General features: G+C 46.1%; 1 protein-coding gene across 1 annotated transcript; it reads left to right on the top strand.

Moving 5' to 3' along the window:
- The first annotated feature begins 14,431 nt into the window (after positions 1–14,431).
- On the top strand, positions 14,432–15,361 carry LOC149447800 (olfactory receptor 5AR1-like). The gene has a single exon (XM_089652026.1). It carries the CDS (start codon positions 14,432–14,434, stop codon positions 15,359–15,361), a length of 930 nt encoding a protein of 309 aa, XP_089508152.1.
- The last annotated feature ends 348 nt before the right edge of the window (positions 15,362–15,709 follow it).

Here is a 15,709-nt window from a genome sequence, read left to right as displayed (position 1 = left end):
GGCTGTATGGAAATAAAATAAAGCCCATGATAAGGCAGAACCACGCCAGGCATCACCCCAGTGAGTCCAGGTTCATCATGACAATAGACAGTACCTAGGGAAATGCAACAGTAAAGACAATGAAGCAGAACAATAATAGCTGAACTTTTTTAACAAATAGGGAGAGTCTCCCCAGGTAAAACAGGAACCTCACTTTTTTCTGCATAGAGCAACCTAGCAATGTTCCTGCACTAGAAACTCCACTACTGTAGTAGAAAGCAACTTATACGGGGGAAGGGGGGGAGATAGGGGAGGGGATAAGGCAGGGAGGACGAGGGGCAAAAAGGGAAGAAAACCTGAGAGCCCTCTTCGCCTACCCAGGGGGTAGGTGTGCAAGGCGATTTGCCACAGGAGAGGTAGGTAGCAAAAAACAAACAAGGACCATTCAGTAGCCTAGCCACTATAGGGCAAAATACAATAGTCCCTGAGAGAACATATAAAAACAAGGAAAACCATTACATAGATCCTGGAGAGGCAAGTCAGCGAGTAACATAGCGGTCTTCAGCCCAACCAAATCACACCCATTTATGAGGTGGTTTTTGAGGACTTGGCTGGTTCTGGAAGGGCACGGGGTTTCCCCTTGGGGGGGGGATGGTGCAGAAGAAGGACTTTGATTTATGGCTGCTTCATGGATGTTATTGAGATAATGCTCCGCTGCAGAGGGCGAGGTGAATGATTGCCTTTCCCCGTCCGCTGGTTGGATGTGGAGGACAACAGGATATGCCAGAGTGAATTTAATCTGCTTGTGATAAAGAGTGGAGCAAATCGCATAAAAGGCCTTACGTTTGTGCATAACCTCTATCGAGTAGCCCGCGAACAAAAGCAGTTGGTGCCCGTCTACGGATAAAGCATGCGTGCATCAAAATTTTGAAGGATGACCTGTTTGTCAGCATAGTCAGGTAGCGGACAATCAATGATCTGGGCTTAGGGTGAGAATTTGCAACTTGGTGGGCCCTTTCAACCGCACAGGTTGCTCCAAAATGGATGTAACACACACCTTAATTAGCATGGAGGGAGTATACACCATGGGCAGGCCTATAATGTGCAGATTGTTCCACCGTGAGTGGTTTTCATGATCGTCTACCTTATCTTGAAGATCTCTTTGAACTGTAGTTAGTCTGGCAACTACGGCAGCAACAGCCAATGAGTAATCTTCAATAGAGGAAATCCTATCTTCCATCTGAGTAATGTGCTGGGCCTGGACATGGAGATCTTTGTGAAGCTGTTCTAGCCCTTTAAGAACAACATTGTTGACCGCTGCCGTGAGAGTAGGTGTGAGGAGCGGCATGACTGTGTGAGCAATGCCCACTGGTGAGGCAGAGTCTGGAGGATGGGAAGTTGAGGGCTATGGCTGCAGAGTGTTGGTCTGATCCCCTGTGTCAGCCTTTATGCTGGGAGCTGCCTCCGTCTTGGCTGCAGCGGCCGCTGTGTTCCCCTTTGACAGTTGAGGGACAGAAGAGGAGCGGGCATGGGACCGCTCTACAAAGCGGTCCATATGATACCCCTGAGCTGTGGGTAGGAAGGGGGGGTCAGCCCCCGAGCTGTAGCTGGCTTTGGATGAAGCAGCAGAGGAGGTCAGCGGGAGCAGGGACAGCACATCTCCTCTCCATGTGGTGCTGGAACCGAAAGTCTACTTTTGTAATTTTATTTGTACATCATTCATGAAACACATTTTTATTTAAAAGCAATGGCTAATACATAGTTGTATACAATCACCAAATTTCTATTTGATATCCACAATCCCTCAATCTATCTCCAACTGCATGGCATTGTAAGAGAATCCTAACACGTCTCAAAAAGCTCTTGATCAGGGGCTGGAGTTAGACCTTGTTATTACATGGTAAGATCAATACTTATAAGACAATTTTCAAATAACATTCCCAATTCTGGACCCAGAAGTGCCCAAATGGTTGCCAGGGAAGCAAGGTACAAACAAGGACCAGAGGAGAACCCAAAAAGGTAAGCATAGAAAGTGACTCCTATCACTCCAATGTGGCCTGCTATCCCTTCCATTCCCATTTCTGATTCATCAGGTGACATTGGATGGCTGAGCAATCAATGCTACACAATTGGAGATATATTGTGGGATTATGATGATTGAATAGAAACTTGGTGATTGTATAAAACGATGTGTCAGCCATTGCCTTTATGTTAAAACGTGAAGTGCAAGTATTTACACTATGTAAGTATAAAAGTACATTTCAATAACCATCAATTATATCCCAGTGGCCATATTAACATCTTGCCATGCACAAATATTAACAAACATAAACAAGACAAAATGTATCACAGCATTATATACTTACAAAATTACAGGTCAGCTAGCATTTACTTCTGTGAGCTAGTCCAGCCACTGAGATGCAGATCAAATGTTTTGGGATATGCATGCATTGGTTGGAGGGAAATTTATATCACACTATAAACACCAATTATGTCATTTAGAAAGAGCAGATCACATCACAACAGTGAACTAAAGCACTAATTAGTATCAGTCAATGGAATATTAAATTGGTCAATCGCAGTATGAGCACTTAACATCCCCCAGCTGCATTTTAGCCCATTTCATGGACAAGTGATAACAAATGGTGAAAAAACTGCGCTAAATGTGTGAAAAGTGATGAATACCACTAATAAACAAATAATGACTGTGTATAAACACATAAACAAAATGCTGCCACTTTGAAAATAAATGAATAAAACAAATAAAAGAACACTCAACAAGTGATCAAGTAGCACAAAAACTCTTATACGTGTGGAAGATAACGTAAATATATAAACAAAATAATATGTGAATAAACAAAATTAATGAAAAACATTAAAGTGTGTTGTCCCCCAAAAAAGTCCAAATAATATTAATTTATCCACCAAATAGTTCTTCAAAACCTCTTAAAAGTTGACTAATACATGAAAAAATTGAAGAGAAGTTTAATGTTCCCCCTCTCAGGTGTACACTTACCAGCAAGTGTTGCCTCCCACTCTCATGGTTGGCAAAATTGGCTTAAGAGACATTCTTCAATGGAGAAAAGAGATTATCCATACCATTATATTTTACTCTCCTTCCCTTTCAAAATGACTAAGAACATGTATGAAGTACTCATGAGTTCCAATAATTAGAAGTAGTGATCGGAGAATCCTCTTTCCTCCTAATAATCCACACTCAAATAATGGCCTATTTAGGCCTGTTTGTGCTCTTTTCAAATTGTGGTTCCACTGGCTATTTTCTATCCAACCATTCCTGATGTCAGTAGCTCAAAGAGGAGGAAGGCCACACTTGCTGGTGAGTGTACACCTGAGAGGGGGAACATTACACTTCTCTTCAATTTTTTCATGTGGTGGTCATCTTTTAAGAAGTTTTCAAGAACTATTTGGTGGATAAATTAATATTATTTGGACTTTTTTTGGCGACTATATACTTTAATATTTTTAATTAATTTTTTTATTCATCCATTTTTTTGTTTATATATTTTCGTTATTTTTCCACACGTATAAGAGTTTTTGCGCTACTTGAACACTTGTTGAGTGTTCTTTTATGTGTTTCATTTCATGGACAGCCCTTTTCCTCACCCATTTTACCCAGTTCAACAGATTCTACCCATTTTAATAGTAGTGTGTTCAGTTCCAGCACCATTTTTCTTCTCAGAGGTAGAGTTTTGTGGCCCAAAAAACAGGGCTGGCAACAGTTCTTGCGTTTTCAGTGCACCATAGGCACTGTGTTGTCAGCTCAAATTAAAAATTAGGAGCATTCTGGATTTCTGATCAGTAATAAGTTATTTTTCTGTACTTTCTGTATTTTAAAGGGATAAATGTACACGTATTGCAGAGATGTATTGAATATTTCTCTTTCAATTTTTGCCCTGCCAATCACTTTAGGAAAATATAGAAATGTTTTCTTTAGATCATAGCTATTCTTTAAAGATATTTGGCATGTTTTTTCTAAGTGTTTTTTGTTTGTTTTTTCCGAATCTGTAAAACCCTAAAGGCTTGTGCGCTGTGGTTAATTGGTAGGAGAATTGCAGCACAAGCATCTGTTTTGATTAAATGTATGCAAATATACACCAGAGAGATGATTATGTATGGTTGAAGATATATATGTATATATACATATATATGTATAAAGAGAGAGAGGAGAGACAACTTATAGGAGCATGGTGCAGAGGGTAGATAAAACAGGAAACCTAATAGTCATTGAACTTACCTGTAAGGTATTTTTCTAATAATCTTTAAAGATTTCCTGTATTAGTCAACTGCACATAAAAGGGGCAAGCGGCTGGAATTATAGAGCGATGGTGACACTTAATTACATTAGGACATTTCAAGGAAAAATCCTACACCCACTTACTTGTTTCTATATGTTGGATAAATGAAAACATCCATTGTTGTTCCACATTAGAAACAAAGCAGTGTTGTGAATAGTGGGGCTTGTGAGCTGTCCGTGGTTTGGGGTGATGATTTTTGCTTTTTAAAAGACTGTCCACTGTTAAAATGTAGGATGTGTTTACTGGTGGGCTTGGATATAAATTTGATGCTAAATGTGCCTACAGGTAGAATTCTGGTAGATGGTGCAATTCTCAACATCATTCTGCAAAATGCCCCATACAAACTTGCATGTTTGTATATATGGAGAGAAAAGGATTTATGCACACCATAAAAGGTATAATTTACAAAGATCAACCATCAGACCCTATGAACAGGCACAGCAAGGACGCACCTTGGAGAGCTTGCAGACAAATTAACATTTTGCTTATCTGACCACTAACAGACAGGGCAAATGCAGTCATATAGTAGATACCTTTAAAGGAATCTGTCATCAAGCTATATGCCTTTATGATAGAAACATTGTATATTAATTCCAAAGCAATGAACTGCAAAGCATCACAGTTAGTGATGTAACTTTATTCGAACTACAATGTAGCTAGTGTAAGACAATGGCATGTAAGGAAAGAGAGAGAAAGAGGAGGGAGAGAGAGAGGGAGAGAGAAAGAGGGGGGAGAGAGATGGAGAGAGAGAGAAGAAGAGGAGGGACAGAGAGAGAAGAAGAGGAGCCAGATAGAGATAGGGAGACAGAGGGGGGGGGGAGGGAAAGAGAGGGATTGAGATAGGGGGCAGAGGAGAGAGAGGGGGTGTCAGGGATCCCCTCGGTCTCCGCCGCGATGGTCCCGGCGCAGGCGCAGTGTGCCGCCCTGTGCTGGGACTCGAGCATTAGGTCCGGGCCGGCCGCGGCGTTCGAGTTCGCGCATGCGCAGTAGAAGCCGCGGCCGCCCGCTGGGCACCAATGGCAGCGCAGGGCGGGATATTTAAATGGCCCTGAGCTGTCATTCAGTGCCTTCTGGTCTTACCTGTATCCTGTATCTGCGAACCTGTGAATAGTAAGTTGCTGACCCGGATTGTGCTTGACCTTGCTGTATTTCTCCTGCCCTGACCCTTGCTTTGCCTGACCTCTCTCTTGAATGCCCCCTATTGGATCTGACCTGCTGTTGCTGACCTGGCGTGTGACCCGACTATTCTCTGCCCGCTGCCTTGTACCATACCGTCCTCCCTGTTACCGACCCGGCTTGTCTGACCCCGCACCTGCTCAGCCATCCATCCATCCATCCGTCCATCCCTCCCAGTGGGGTCTCCTGATCTCCTCATATCAGGCTCTCCCCCGCAGGAGCCCTCGGCGAATACCACTACCACTAACGGGTTTGCCCAGTAGCCACGACCTGGTCTCGGGGGGCTCCAAGTCCATCCCCACCATCAGGGGCCCTGGTGAACAAGCCCCCTGGGACTTAGACTCCGTGCTCTGGAAACACCTATTTAGTGGAGTGCTAGTGGTACCGCCGGGCGGTCCCTTACAGTACCAGAAGGCCATGACGGAGCCTCGAGGAGGACCCTCCCCGCTGGAGGAAGTTTGTAGGCACCTGGCTTCCTTGACGCAAGCGGTAAACGTATTACAGGACAGGTGTTTGCAGATTGAAAATCGGTTCCAGGCCTGCACGATATCTGCCCCTGCACCACAGGCCCCGACCCCTGCACCTCCGCCCGTAGCGGCCCCTGGGCCTGCTTCAGGGGTTCCCGCATCACTTCCTATGACCGAACCCCGGGTACCCCTACCGGAGCGTTTTCACGGGGACCGCACACGCTTCAGGTCGTTCCGTGAATCCTGCCTTCTCTATTTTGAGTTGCAACCTCGTACTTTTTTGACGGAATCGGTAAAGGTGGGGTTTGTCATCTCCCTCCTGCAGGGTGAACCCCAAGACTGGGCCCACCGACTGAGAGGGAACAATGACCCCCACCTAGGCTCAGTTAACATTTTTTTTGACGCAATGGCCATCTTATATGATGACCCACAGCGGGCAGCTTCGGCCGAGGCTACCATTTACACACTCCGGCAGGGCCGACGGGCGGCGGAGGAGTACGCCTCTGACTTTAGGCGTTGGATGGGGGACACACGCTGGAACGAGTTTGCCCTTGTGCACCAGTTCCGCATGGGCCTGTCAGAGGCCCTGAAAGACGAGCTCGCCCGGGTAGAAATGCCTGAGGCGCTTGAAGACTTAATTGCACTAACCATCAAGATTGACCGAAGACTGCGGGAACGCAGGTTTGAGAGGTCCGGTCAGGGTCGAGGAGGTTCCTGGGGGTCTTTCCAGGGTCACAGCCAATCCACTAGGCCACAGTTCCTGAACCCACCACCGGAGGATGCTCCTGAACCCATGCAGCTAGGCCTGGCGCGACCTAAGCTATCTCCAGAGGAACGCCAGCGCAGACGCTCCCAGAACCTATGCCTCTACTGTGGTGAAGCTGGTCACATGGTACGATCCTGCCCGCAGAAACTGAGTAAGTGCACCTCTTCTTCCTTATCTGTTGGCGATGTTCATCCTTCCCAATACTTAGTTGTACCCCTCTCCTTTCAGCTGCCAGAAAGGACCGTGGAAGTGACAGCCATTATTGACCCGGGGGCATGCAGCTGTTTTGTAGATATTAATTTTGCTCACCAGCAGGGTATTCCCCTCCAACCAAAAGAAAAGGGGTTCAACATATTTCTGGCCGATGGGTCCCGGATAAGATCAGGGGTGGTTAACCAGGAGACCCCTTCCATTTCTACCACCATTGCCAGCCAACACCAGGAACTCCTCCGCTTGGATGCCATTGCATCACCCCTTTTTCCAGTCATTCTGGGGCTTCCGTGGTTACGGGCTCATAACCCCCAGATTGACTGGGAAACCAGGGTAGTCTCGTTCCCTTCCTCATACTGTCGGGAACACTGCCGCACTTCGGGCCCGGGGGTTCCCCGGGTCCTTGTGTGCTCAGAGGGGGATGCCGACTTAAGGCAGGTCATTCCGGCAGCCTACCATGAATTCCTTGATGTATTCAGTAAACGGGGAGCAGATACTCTACCCCCCCACCGCCCGTATGACTGTCCCATCGACCTGTTACCTGGCTCAGAGATCCCTTTCGGGCGGATCTTCCCCCTTTCGGAGCTCGAATTGGGGGCCCTTAGGGAATACATTGAGGACAGCCTGCAGAAGGGATTCATCCGCCCCTCTACCTCTCCAGCAGGGGCAGGGATTTTCTTTGTAGAAAAAAAGGACAAGACCTTGAGACCGTGTATTGATTACCGGGAATTGAATAGAGTTACAATCAAAAACCGTTACCCCCTGCCGTTGGTACCAGAATTATTCCAGAGTTTAAAGGCGGCAGTGGTGTTCACAAAACTGGACTTAAGGGGAGCGTACAACCTGGTTCGCATAAGGGAGGGGGACGAGTGGAAAACGGCATTCCGCACCCGCTTCGGCCACTTCGAGTATCTGGTCATGCCGTTCGGTCTGTGCAATGCACCCGCCACCTTCCAACACTTTGTGAACGACATTTTTAGGGATTTCCTGGATGTCTTTGTTATAGTCTACTTAGACGATATTTAGATTTTTTCACCTTCTCTGGGGGAGCACAGGGTTCACGTAGCAAAGGTATTAGGGCGGTTGCGGCAGCATGGCTTATACGCCAAAGCTGACAAATGTTGCTTTGAACAGTCTAGTATTACTTTTCTGGGTCTGATTATCTCCACCGCGGGGGTCGCGATGGACCCTCAGAAAGTCTCTGCAATACTGGATTGGCCTGAACCCACAGACAGGAAGGGCGTCCAACGGTTTGTCGGGTTCGCAAACTTTTACCGCAAGTTCATCAAGAACTTCTCGGGTCTGGTCTCCCCCATTACTCAGCTAACCAAGCTTGGAACTCGATTCAGGTGGACGCCAGAGGCGCAGGAAGCTTTTGAAGCTTTGAAGAAACTATTCACTTCGGCACCCATCCTGGGTCACCCCGATGCCGCCTTACCCTACATCTTGGAGGTAGATGCGTCAGAGAATGCGGTAGGTTCCATCCTGTCCCAGCGAAAGGGCACCAGGGAATTGCTCCACCCTGTGGCATTCTTCTCACGGAAACTCACCCCGGCGGAAAGGAACTACGATATCGGCGATCGTGAACTTCTGGCGATTAAGACAGCGTTAGAGGAATGGAGGTACCTGCTGGAAGGTGCCTCACACCCCATCTTAATATTTACGGATCATAAGAATCTGGAGTACCTGAGGACCGCCAAACGCTTACGCCCATGACAGGCGAGATGGGCACTGTTCTTCTCAAGATTCAATTTCCACATTACATACAGGCCGGGATCAAAGAATACGAAGCCAGATGCGTTGTCACGAATGTACGAGGACGCCAAGGAGGCCCCAGCGCCCGACACTATCCTGTCTTCAGGAAACTTCTTGGCGCTCCAGACGGACCTTCGTTCCAAGATAATGGAGGCGTCCACGGCCTTATCCATCCCGGCCGGGGTGCCCCTCCAGAACAAGGGGGGACTCCTGTGGAAGGAAGATCGGATTGTGGTGCCGGAGGGAATCCGAACTCTGGTCTTGGGCCATTGCCATGACCACCCGATGGCAGGGCACTTTGGGTCGGCCAAGACCTTAGAGCTCCTCCGACGCTCCTTCTGGTGGCCGGACATGGCAAAAGACTGCAAACACTACGTCAACTCCTGCATCACCTGCCAGAGGAACAAACCATCAAGGTGCAAGGCTTGGGGTCTTCTGCGGCCTTTACCAATTCCCGAACGGCCTTGGCAGAAAATTTCAATGGATTTCATAGTCGAGCTCCCACCTTCACGGGACCACACAGCAATTCTTGTGGCCGTGGACCGTTTATCTAAGATGGCCCACTTTATACCATTAAGGAAGACTCCGTCGGCAGCCGAAACTGCGCGAGTATTCATTCGAGAGATTGTAAGACTGCACGGGGTCCCTGAAGACATCGTCTCTGACCGAGGGGTTCAGTTTACCTCAAGATTTTGGAGGGCTCTGTGTAAAGCTCTGAACATCCAACTGTCCCTCTCTTCTGCATTTCACCCTCAGTCCAACGGACAGACCGAGAGAACCAACCAGACTCTGGAGCAGTACCTGCGCTGCTATACATCTTTTGCCCAGGATGACTGGATACCACTTCTACCCTTGGCGGAATTCGCGTACAACAACGCGTGCCATTCGGCAACGGGGCAGTCCCCGTTCTTCTCCAATTGTGGGTTTCACCCTACCTTCCTCCCGGACTTGGTCCCGGAATGCCCAATTCCGGCAACGCAGGATACATTGACGTTCTTCTCCTCAAACAACAAGAAGCTACAGGAAGCCCTAATTCGGGCCCAAGATGACTACAAGAGGGCATTCAACAAGAGACGAAGGGGAGATCTGGTGTTGTGACCCGGTGAGAAGGTTTGGTTGTCTACTTCTAACTTAAGGATGCTTTGCCCCTCAAAGAAATTAGGCCCTAAATTTATAGGACCCTTTTGCGTTAAGCGGATGGTCAACGAGGTGGCCTACGAACTTGTCCTCCCTGACACACTCAAGATCCACCCAGTCTTCCATGTGTCCCTGCTGAAGCCAGTAGTCCCGGATACCTTCCCTGAACGAGAATCTGGGCCTCCGCAGGCCATATCGGTAGAAGGGGAAGAGGAATTTGAGGTGGAATCAATCTTGAAGTGCCGAAGGAGGGGGGGCCAGACCCAATTCCTAATCAAATGGAAGGGCTATGGCCCTGAGGATAATTCTTGGGAACCTGCCCATAATGTCCGTGCACCTAGACTTGTCCGGAGGTTCTTTCGCGATCACCCGTGGTGGAGAGATCGGGTGGGCATCCGGAGGTTGCCCGTAGGGGGGGGGGGCAATGTCAGGGATCCCCTCGGTCTCCGCCGCGATGGTCCCGGCGCAGGCGCAGTGTGCCGCCCTGTGCTGGGACTCGAGCATTAGGTCCGGGCCGGCCGCGGCGTTCGAGTTCGCGCATGCGCAGTAGAAGCCGCGGCCGCCCGCTGGGCACCAATGGCAGCGCAGGGCGGGATATTTAAATGGCCCTGAGCTGTCATTCAGTGCCTTCTGGTCTTACCTGTATCCTGTATCTGCGAACCTGTGAATAGTAAGTTGCTGACCCGGATTGTGCTTGACCTTGCTGTATTTCTCCTGCCCTGACCCTTGCTTTGCCTGACCTCTCTCTTGAATGCCCCCTATTGGATCTGACCTGCTGTTGCTGACCTGGCGTGTGACCCGACTATTCTCTGCCCGCTGCCTTGTACCATACCGTCCTCCCTGTTACCGACCCGGCTTGTCTGACCCCGCACCTGCTCAGCCATCCATCCATCCATCCGTCCATCCCTCCCAGTGGGGTCTCCTGACCGCCTCATATCAGGCTCTCCCCCGCAGGAGCCCTCGGCGAATACCACTACCACTAACGGGTTTGCCCAGTAGCCACGACCTGGTCTCGGGGGGCTCCAAGTCCATCCCCACCATCAGGGGCCCTGGTGAACAAGCCCCCTGGGACTTAGACTCCGTGCTCTGGAAACACCTATTTAGTGGAGTGCTAGTGGTACCGCCGGGCGGTCCCTTACAGGGGGGGAGGAGAGAGAGGGAGAGAGTGAGAGGAAAGGGAGGGAGAGAGGAGGGGAGAGAGAGGGAGAGAGAGAGAAGAAGAAGAGGAGCCAGATAGAGATAGGGAGAAAGAGAGAGGGGGAGAGGGAAAGAAAGAGAGGGATTGAGAGAGGGGGGGAGGGTGGAGAGGAGGGAGGGGGGGAGGCGAGAGAGAGAGGGGGAAAGAGAGAGAGGAAAGGGAGGGAGAGAGAGAGGGGGAAAGAGAGAGAGGAAAGGGAGGGAGAGAGAGGAGGGGGGGAGAGAGTGAGGGGGAGAGATAGAGGGGGGGGGGGAGAGAGAGAGGAAGAGGAGGAAGAGAGAGGGGGAGAGGGAGAGAGGGAGAGTGTGAGAGAGAGCTAGAGGGAGAGGAAAACAGGGATAAAAGAAGGGGGAGAGAGAGGCGGAGAGAGAGAGGGGGCGGAGAGAAGAAGGGGAGGGAGAGAGGGGGGAGGAAAGGGAGGGAGAGAGAGGGGGAGGGAGAGGGAGGTAGAAAGAGAGAGAGGGGGGAGAGAGAGAGAGGGAGGGAGAGGAGATGGGGGAGAGAAAAACAGGACGAGAGGAATGGGGAGAGAGGGAGGGGGAGAGAGAGAGGGGGGAGAGAGAGAGAAAAGAGGAGAGAGAGGGGGGGAGGGGGAGAGATAGATATGGAGGGAGAGCGAGAAGGAGAGAGAGGAGAGGGAGAGAGAAAGAGGGGGGGGGGGCAGAAGGAGGGAGAAAGAGAGAGGAGAGTGAGAGAGGAAAAAACTGTTGCTTTAACTACTTGTATAAATGCAGTGTGAGCTGGAGTTGGGCATCAAATTGTCAGTGTACCTAGATCTGCTAGTTCATCTAACACTCTCTTCTCTGTGCTCCTTCTTCCAGAGTGGGGGTGCAATACAGGAGGTGTGTTACTGGCTAGATCACCAGGTGAAAACAGAGGGGAAAAAAGCCTAAAAAAAAGAAAATTAATGCACACAACAAATCTAAGGATTGCTCCAAATGTTTATTTATTTATTTTTTCTTCACAAGAAAAAGTTACTAACAGAAAATATCTATTAAGAATTTATCATTTAAAATTATCAGTAAATAGTAAAGTAAAAGTATCAGTAAGTCATTTTGCTTTTCGTTTGTCCAATATACAGTATATTAGCAGATAATCATGGTTATGTTTCATATAAAAATCATAAACCTAAGAAACAATCACACATTCTCTCATTATTTACTGTGTTTAGAAAAGTACTTAATTTCCAGGTACAATTTCTGTGTCCAAATATTCCATTGGCTCTAGTTTTGTTGCTCTTGTTACTGTTTATCACAAATGTTTGTTATTGAATGTCAAGTATCATGCATATGTGAAATCCCTGGTGTTCCTACCAGTCCCTCCTGCGTTCCTATTAAGAACTGACCACACTAGGCAGGAGACCACAGTGGGGTCAGTTCTCTAGCTGTGCTAAGAATTGAGTCTGTTCTCCTCCAATGATCAGACTTCTGCTAACACACCCTCCAGCACAGCTTTTCACTGGGATGTTCAGTGTCATGCTGTTTCTCCTCCCCTAGCTCTTATGCAGCTGAGAACAGAGGGAATGTGATCACTTATATATAAAAAAAAAGGGAAAACGTGGTTATAATGGTTTTTTTTTTATATCTAAACACAAATGTTTTTATTTTAAACTGTGTGGGTTGTTTTACAAGGTAAGGTTTTACAATCACTTTCATGAAACAATCTCTCTCCTCAATTTAACTACTATCTAAATATTTCTCAGACTATTTTACAGTGGGGATCGAAAGTTTGGGCACCCCAGCTAAAAATTTGTATTAATGTGCATAAAGAAGCCAAGGAAAAATGGAAAAATCTCCAAAAGGCATCAAATTACAGATTAGACATTCTTATAATATATCAACAAAAGTTAGATTTTATTTCCATCATTTACACTTTCAAAATAACAGAAAACAAAAAAATGGCGTCTGCAAAAGTTTGGGCACCCTGCAGAATTTATAGCATGCACTGCCCCCTTTGCAAAGCTGAGCCCTGCCAGTGTCATGGATTGTTCTCAATCATCGTCTGGGAAGACCAGGTGTCAAGCTCAAAGGTTTTAAATGCCCAGACTCATCTGACCTTGCCCCAACAATCAGCATCATGGGTTCTTCTAAGCAGTTGTCTAGAAAACTGAAACTGAAAATAGTTGACGCTCACAAAGCTGGAGAAGGCTATAAGAAGATAGCAAAGCGTTTTCAGATGTCAATATCCTCTGTTCGGAATGTAATTAAGAAATGGCAGTCATCAGGAACAGTGGAAGTTAAAGCAAGATCTGGAAGACCAAGAAAAATATCAGACAGAACAGCTCGCAGGATTGTGAGAAAAACAATTCAAAACCCACGTTTGACTGCACGATCCCTCCAGAAAGATCTGGCAGACACTGGAGTTGTGGTACACTATTCAACTATAAAGAGATAATTGTACAAATATGGTCTTCATGGAAGAGTCATCAGAAGAAAACCTCTTCTACGTCCTCACCGCAAAATCATCGTTTGAACTTTGCAAATGAACATATAGACAAGCCTGATGCATTTTGGAAACAAGTTCTGTGGACCGATGAGGTTAAAATTGAACTTTTTGGCCGGAATGAGCAAAGGTACGTTTGGAGAAGAAGGGGCACAGAATTTAATGAAAAGAACCTCTGTCCAACTGTTAAGCATGGGGTTGGATCAATCATGCTTCGGGGTTGTGTTGCAGCCAGTGGCACAGGGAACATCTCACGAGTAGAAGGAAACATGGATTCAATAAAATTTCAGCAAATTTTGGATGGTAACTTGATGCCATCTGTGAAAAAGCTGAAGTTAAAGAGAGGATGGCTTCTACAAATGGATAATGATCCTAAACACACCTCGAAATCCACGGGGGATTACATCAAGAGGCATAAACTGAAGGTTTTGCCATGGCCTTCACAATCTCCTGACCTCAACATAATTGAAAATCTATGGATAGACCTTAAAAGAGCAGTGCGTGACAGACAGCCCAGAAATCTCAAAGAACTGGAAGACTTTTGTAAGGAAGAATGGGCAAAGATACCTCAAACAAGAATTGAAAGACTCTTAGCTGGCTACAAAAAGCGCTTACAAGCTGTGATACTTGCCAAAGGGGGCAGTACAAGATATTAACTCTGCAGGGTGCCCAAACTTTTGCAGATGCCATTTTTTTGTTTTCTGTTATTTTGAAAGTGTAAATGATGGAAATAAAATCTAACTTTTGTTGACATATTATAAGAATGTCTAATCTGTAATTTGATGCCTTTTGGAGATTTTTCCATCTTTCCTTGGCTTCTTTATGCACATTAATACAAATTTTTAGCTGGGGTGCCCAAACTTTCGATCCCCACTGTATATGCATATACATTTTTATTGCAGTTTTAGTAATATTATGATGCATTCCTTTTATAATTTTTTTTTCCTTATTTTTATTTTACAGCTTTACACAATTTATTCTTGATATGGCTGTGGGAAATCTGTCCAGTGTAACTGAATTCATATTCACGGGTATCACCAGTGATCAAAAGTTGCCACATTTCCTTTTCATTCTGTTCTTGCTTATATATCTTATTACTGTTTTTGGAAACACTGCTATCATATTAACTATAATAATGATTAATGACTTGCACAACCCAATGTATTTCTTTCTTAGCAATTTGTCTTTCTCAGATCTTTGTTTCTGTTCTGCTGTGACTCCTAAAATGTTGTATGATTTGATTTCTGAAAGGAAGCTCATCACTTTTATTGGCTGTTTGCTTCAACTATTTTTCTTTGCTTTGTTTGCAACCACAGAGGGCTATTTATTATCTACCATGGCTTATGACCGCTTTGTTGCAATATGTCACCCTCTTCTCTATGTGGTTATCATGAATAGGAGAACGAGGATAGTCCTCCTGACTGTTGTGTATTTTGGTGGACTTGTCACGGCTGGGATTCACACAAGTAGCACATTTAGTTTGACTTTTTGTGGCTCGAATGTAATCAATCACTTCTACTGTGACATTAATCCCCTGATGGCACTCTCATGTTCTGATACGTACATGAATAAGACAATCATATTTGGTATAGTTGCTACTCTGGGTCTATTTTCAGCAGCAGTTACCTTATTCTCATACGTCTACATATTTTTCACCATAATGAACATCCGCTCATTGGAGGGAAGACACAAAGCATTCTCTACATGTAGCTCCCATCTGTTATGTGTTGCCTTGTTTTATGGAACAGTTTTTTTCATGTATCTACGTCCAGCTTCCAGCTATTCTGTTACCCAAGAAAAAGTGGTATCAATCTTTTACACTATGATTATACCAATGATGAATCCAATCATCTATAGCTTGCGAAACAGAGAAGTGAAAGATGCTGTGACACGCTATATTAAAAAAATATTATAAATAAATGGATTGCATTTTGTTCCTTTATTAGCATCCCGGAAGCACAGTGTACTAATCAATTGTTATTTAAAGGATAACTGTACTTATGGAATATGTACATTTCCTTTTTGCCTACCCCTTGACCTAAAGTAACCTACTTTCTCCACCCCAAATGCATACTTTCCGGAATCTGATGGCTACGGCCCTTAAAAATTTTAAGAGCCCATGGACAAAATATTTTCTTCTGCTGCATCTGCACAGTTAAACAGAATAGAATGCTATAGTGGATAGTAACCTGACACAGTTCAGTACAACATATATACATATTAATTAACCGCATCTCTCAATAAACAATCTGACAAGCATGTC

Source organism: Staurois parvus, unplaced genomic scaffold, assembly GCF_062004578.1.
Source record: "Staurois parvus isolate SC_StPar_1 unplaced genomic scaffold, SC_StPar_1.0 ptg000669l, whole genome shotgun sequence".
In the NCBI taxonomy this organism is placed as follows: Eukaryota; Metazoa; Chordata; class Amphibia; order Anura; family Ranidae; genus Staurois; species Staurois parvus.
This window is presented reverse-complemented; position numbering and strand designations above follow the sequence as displayed.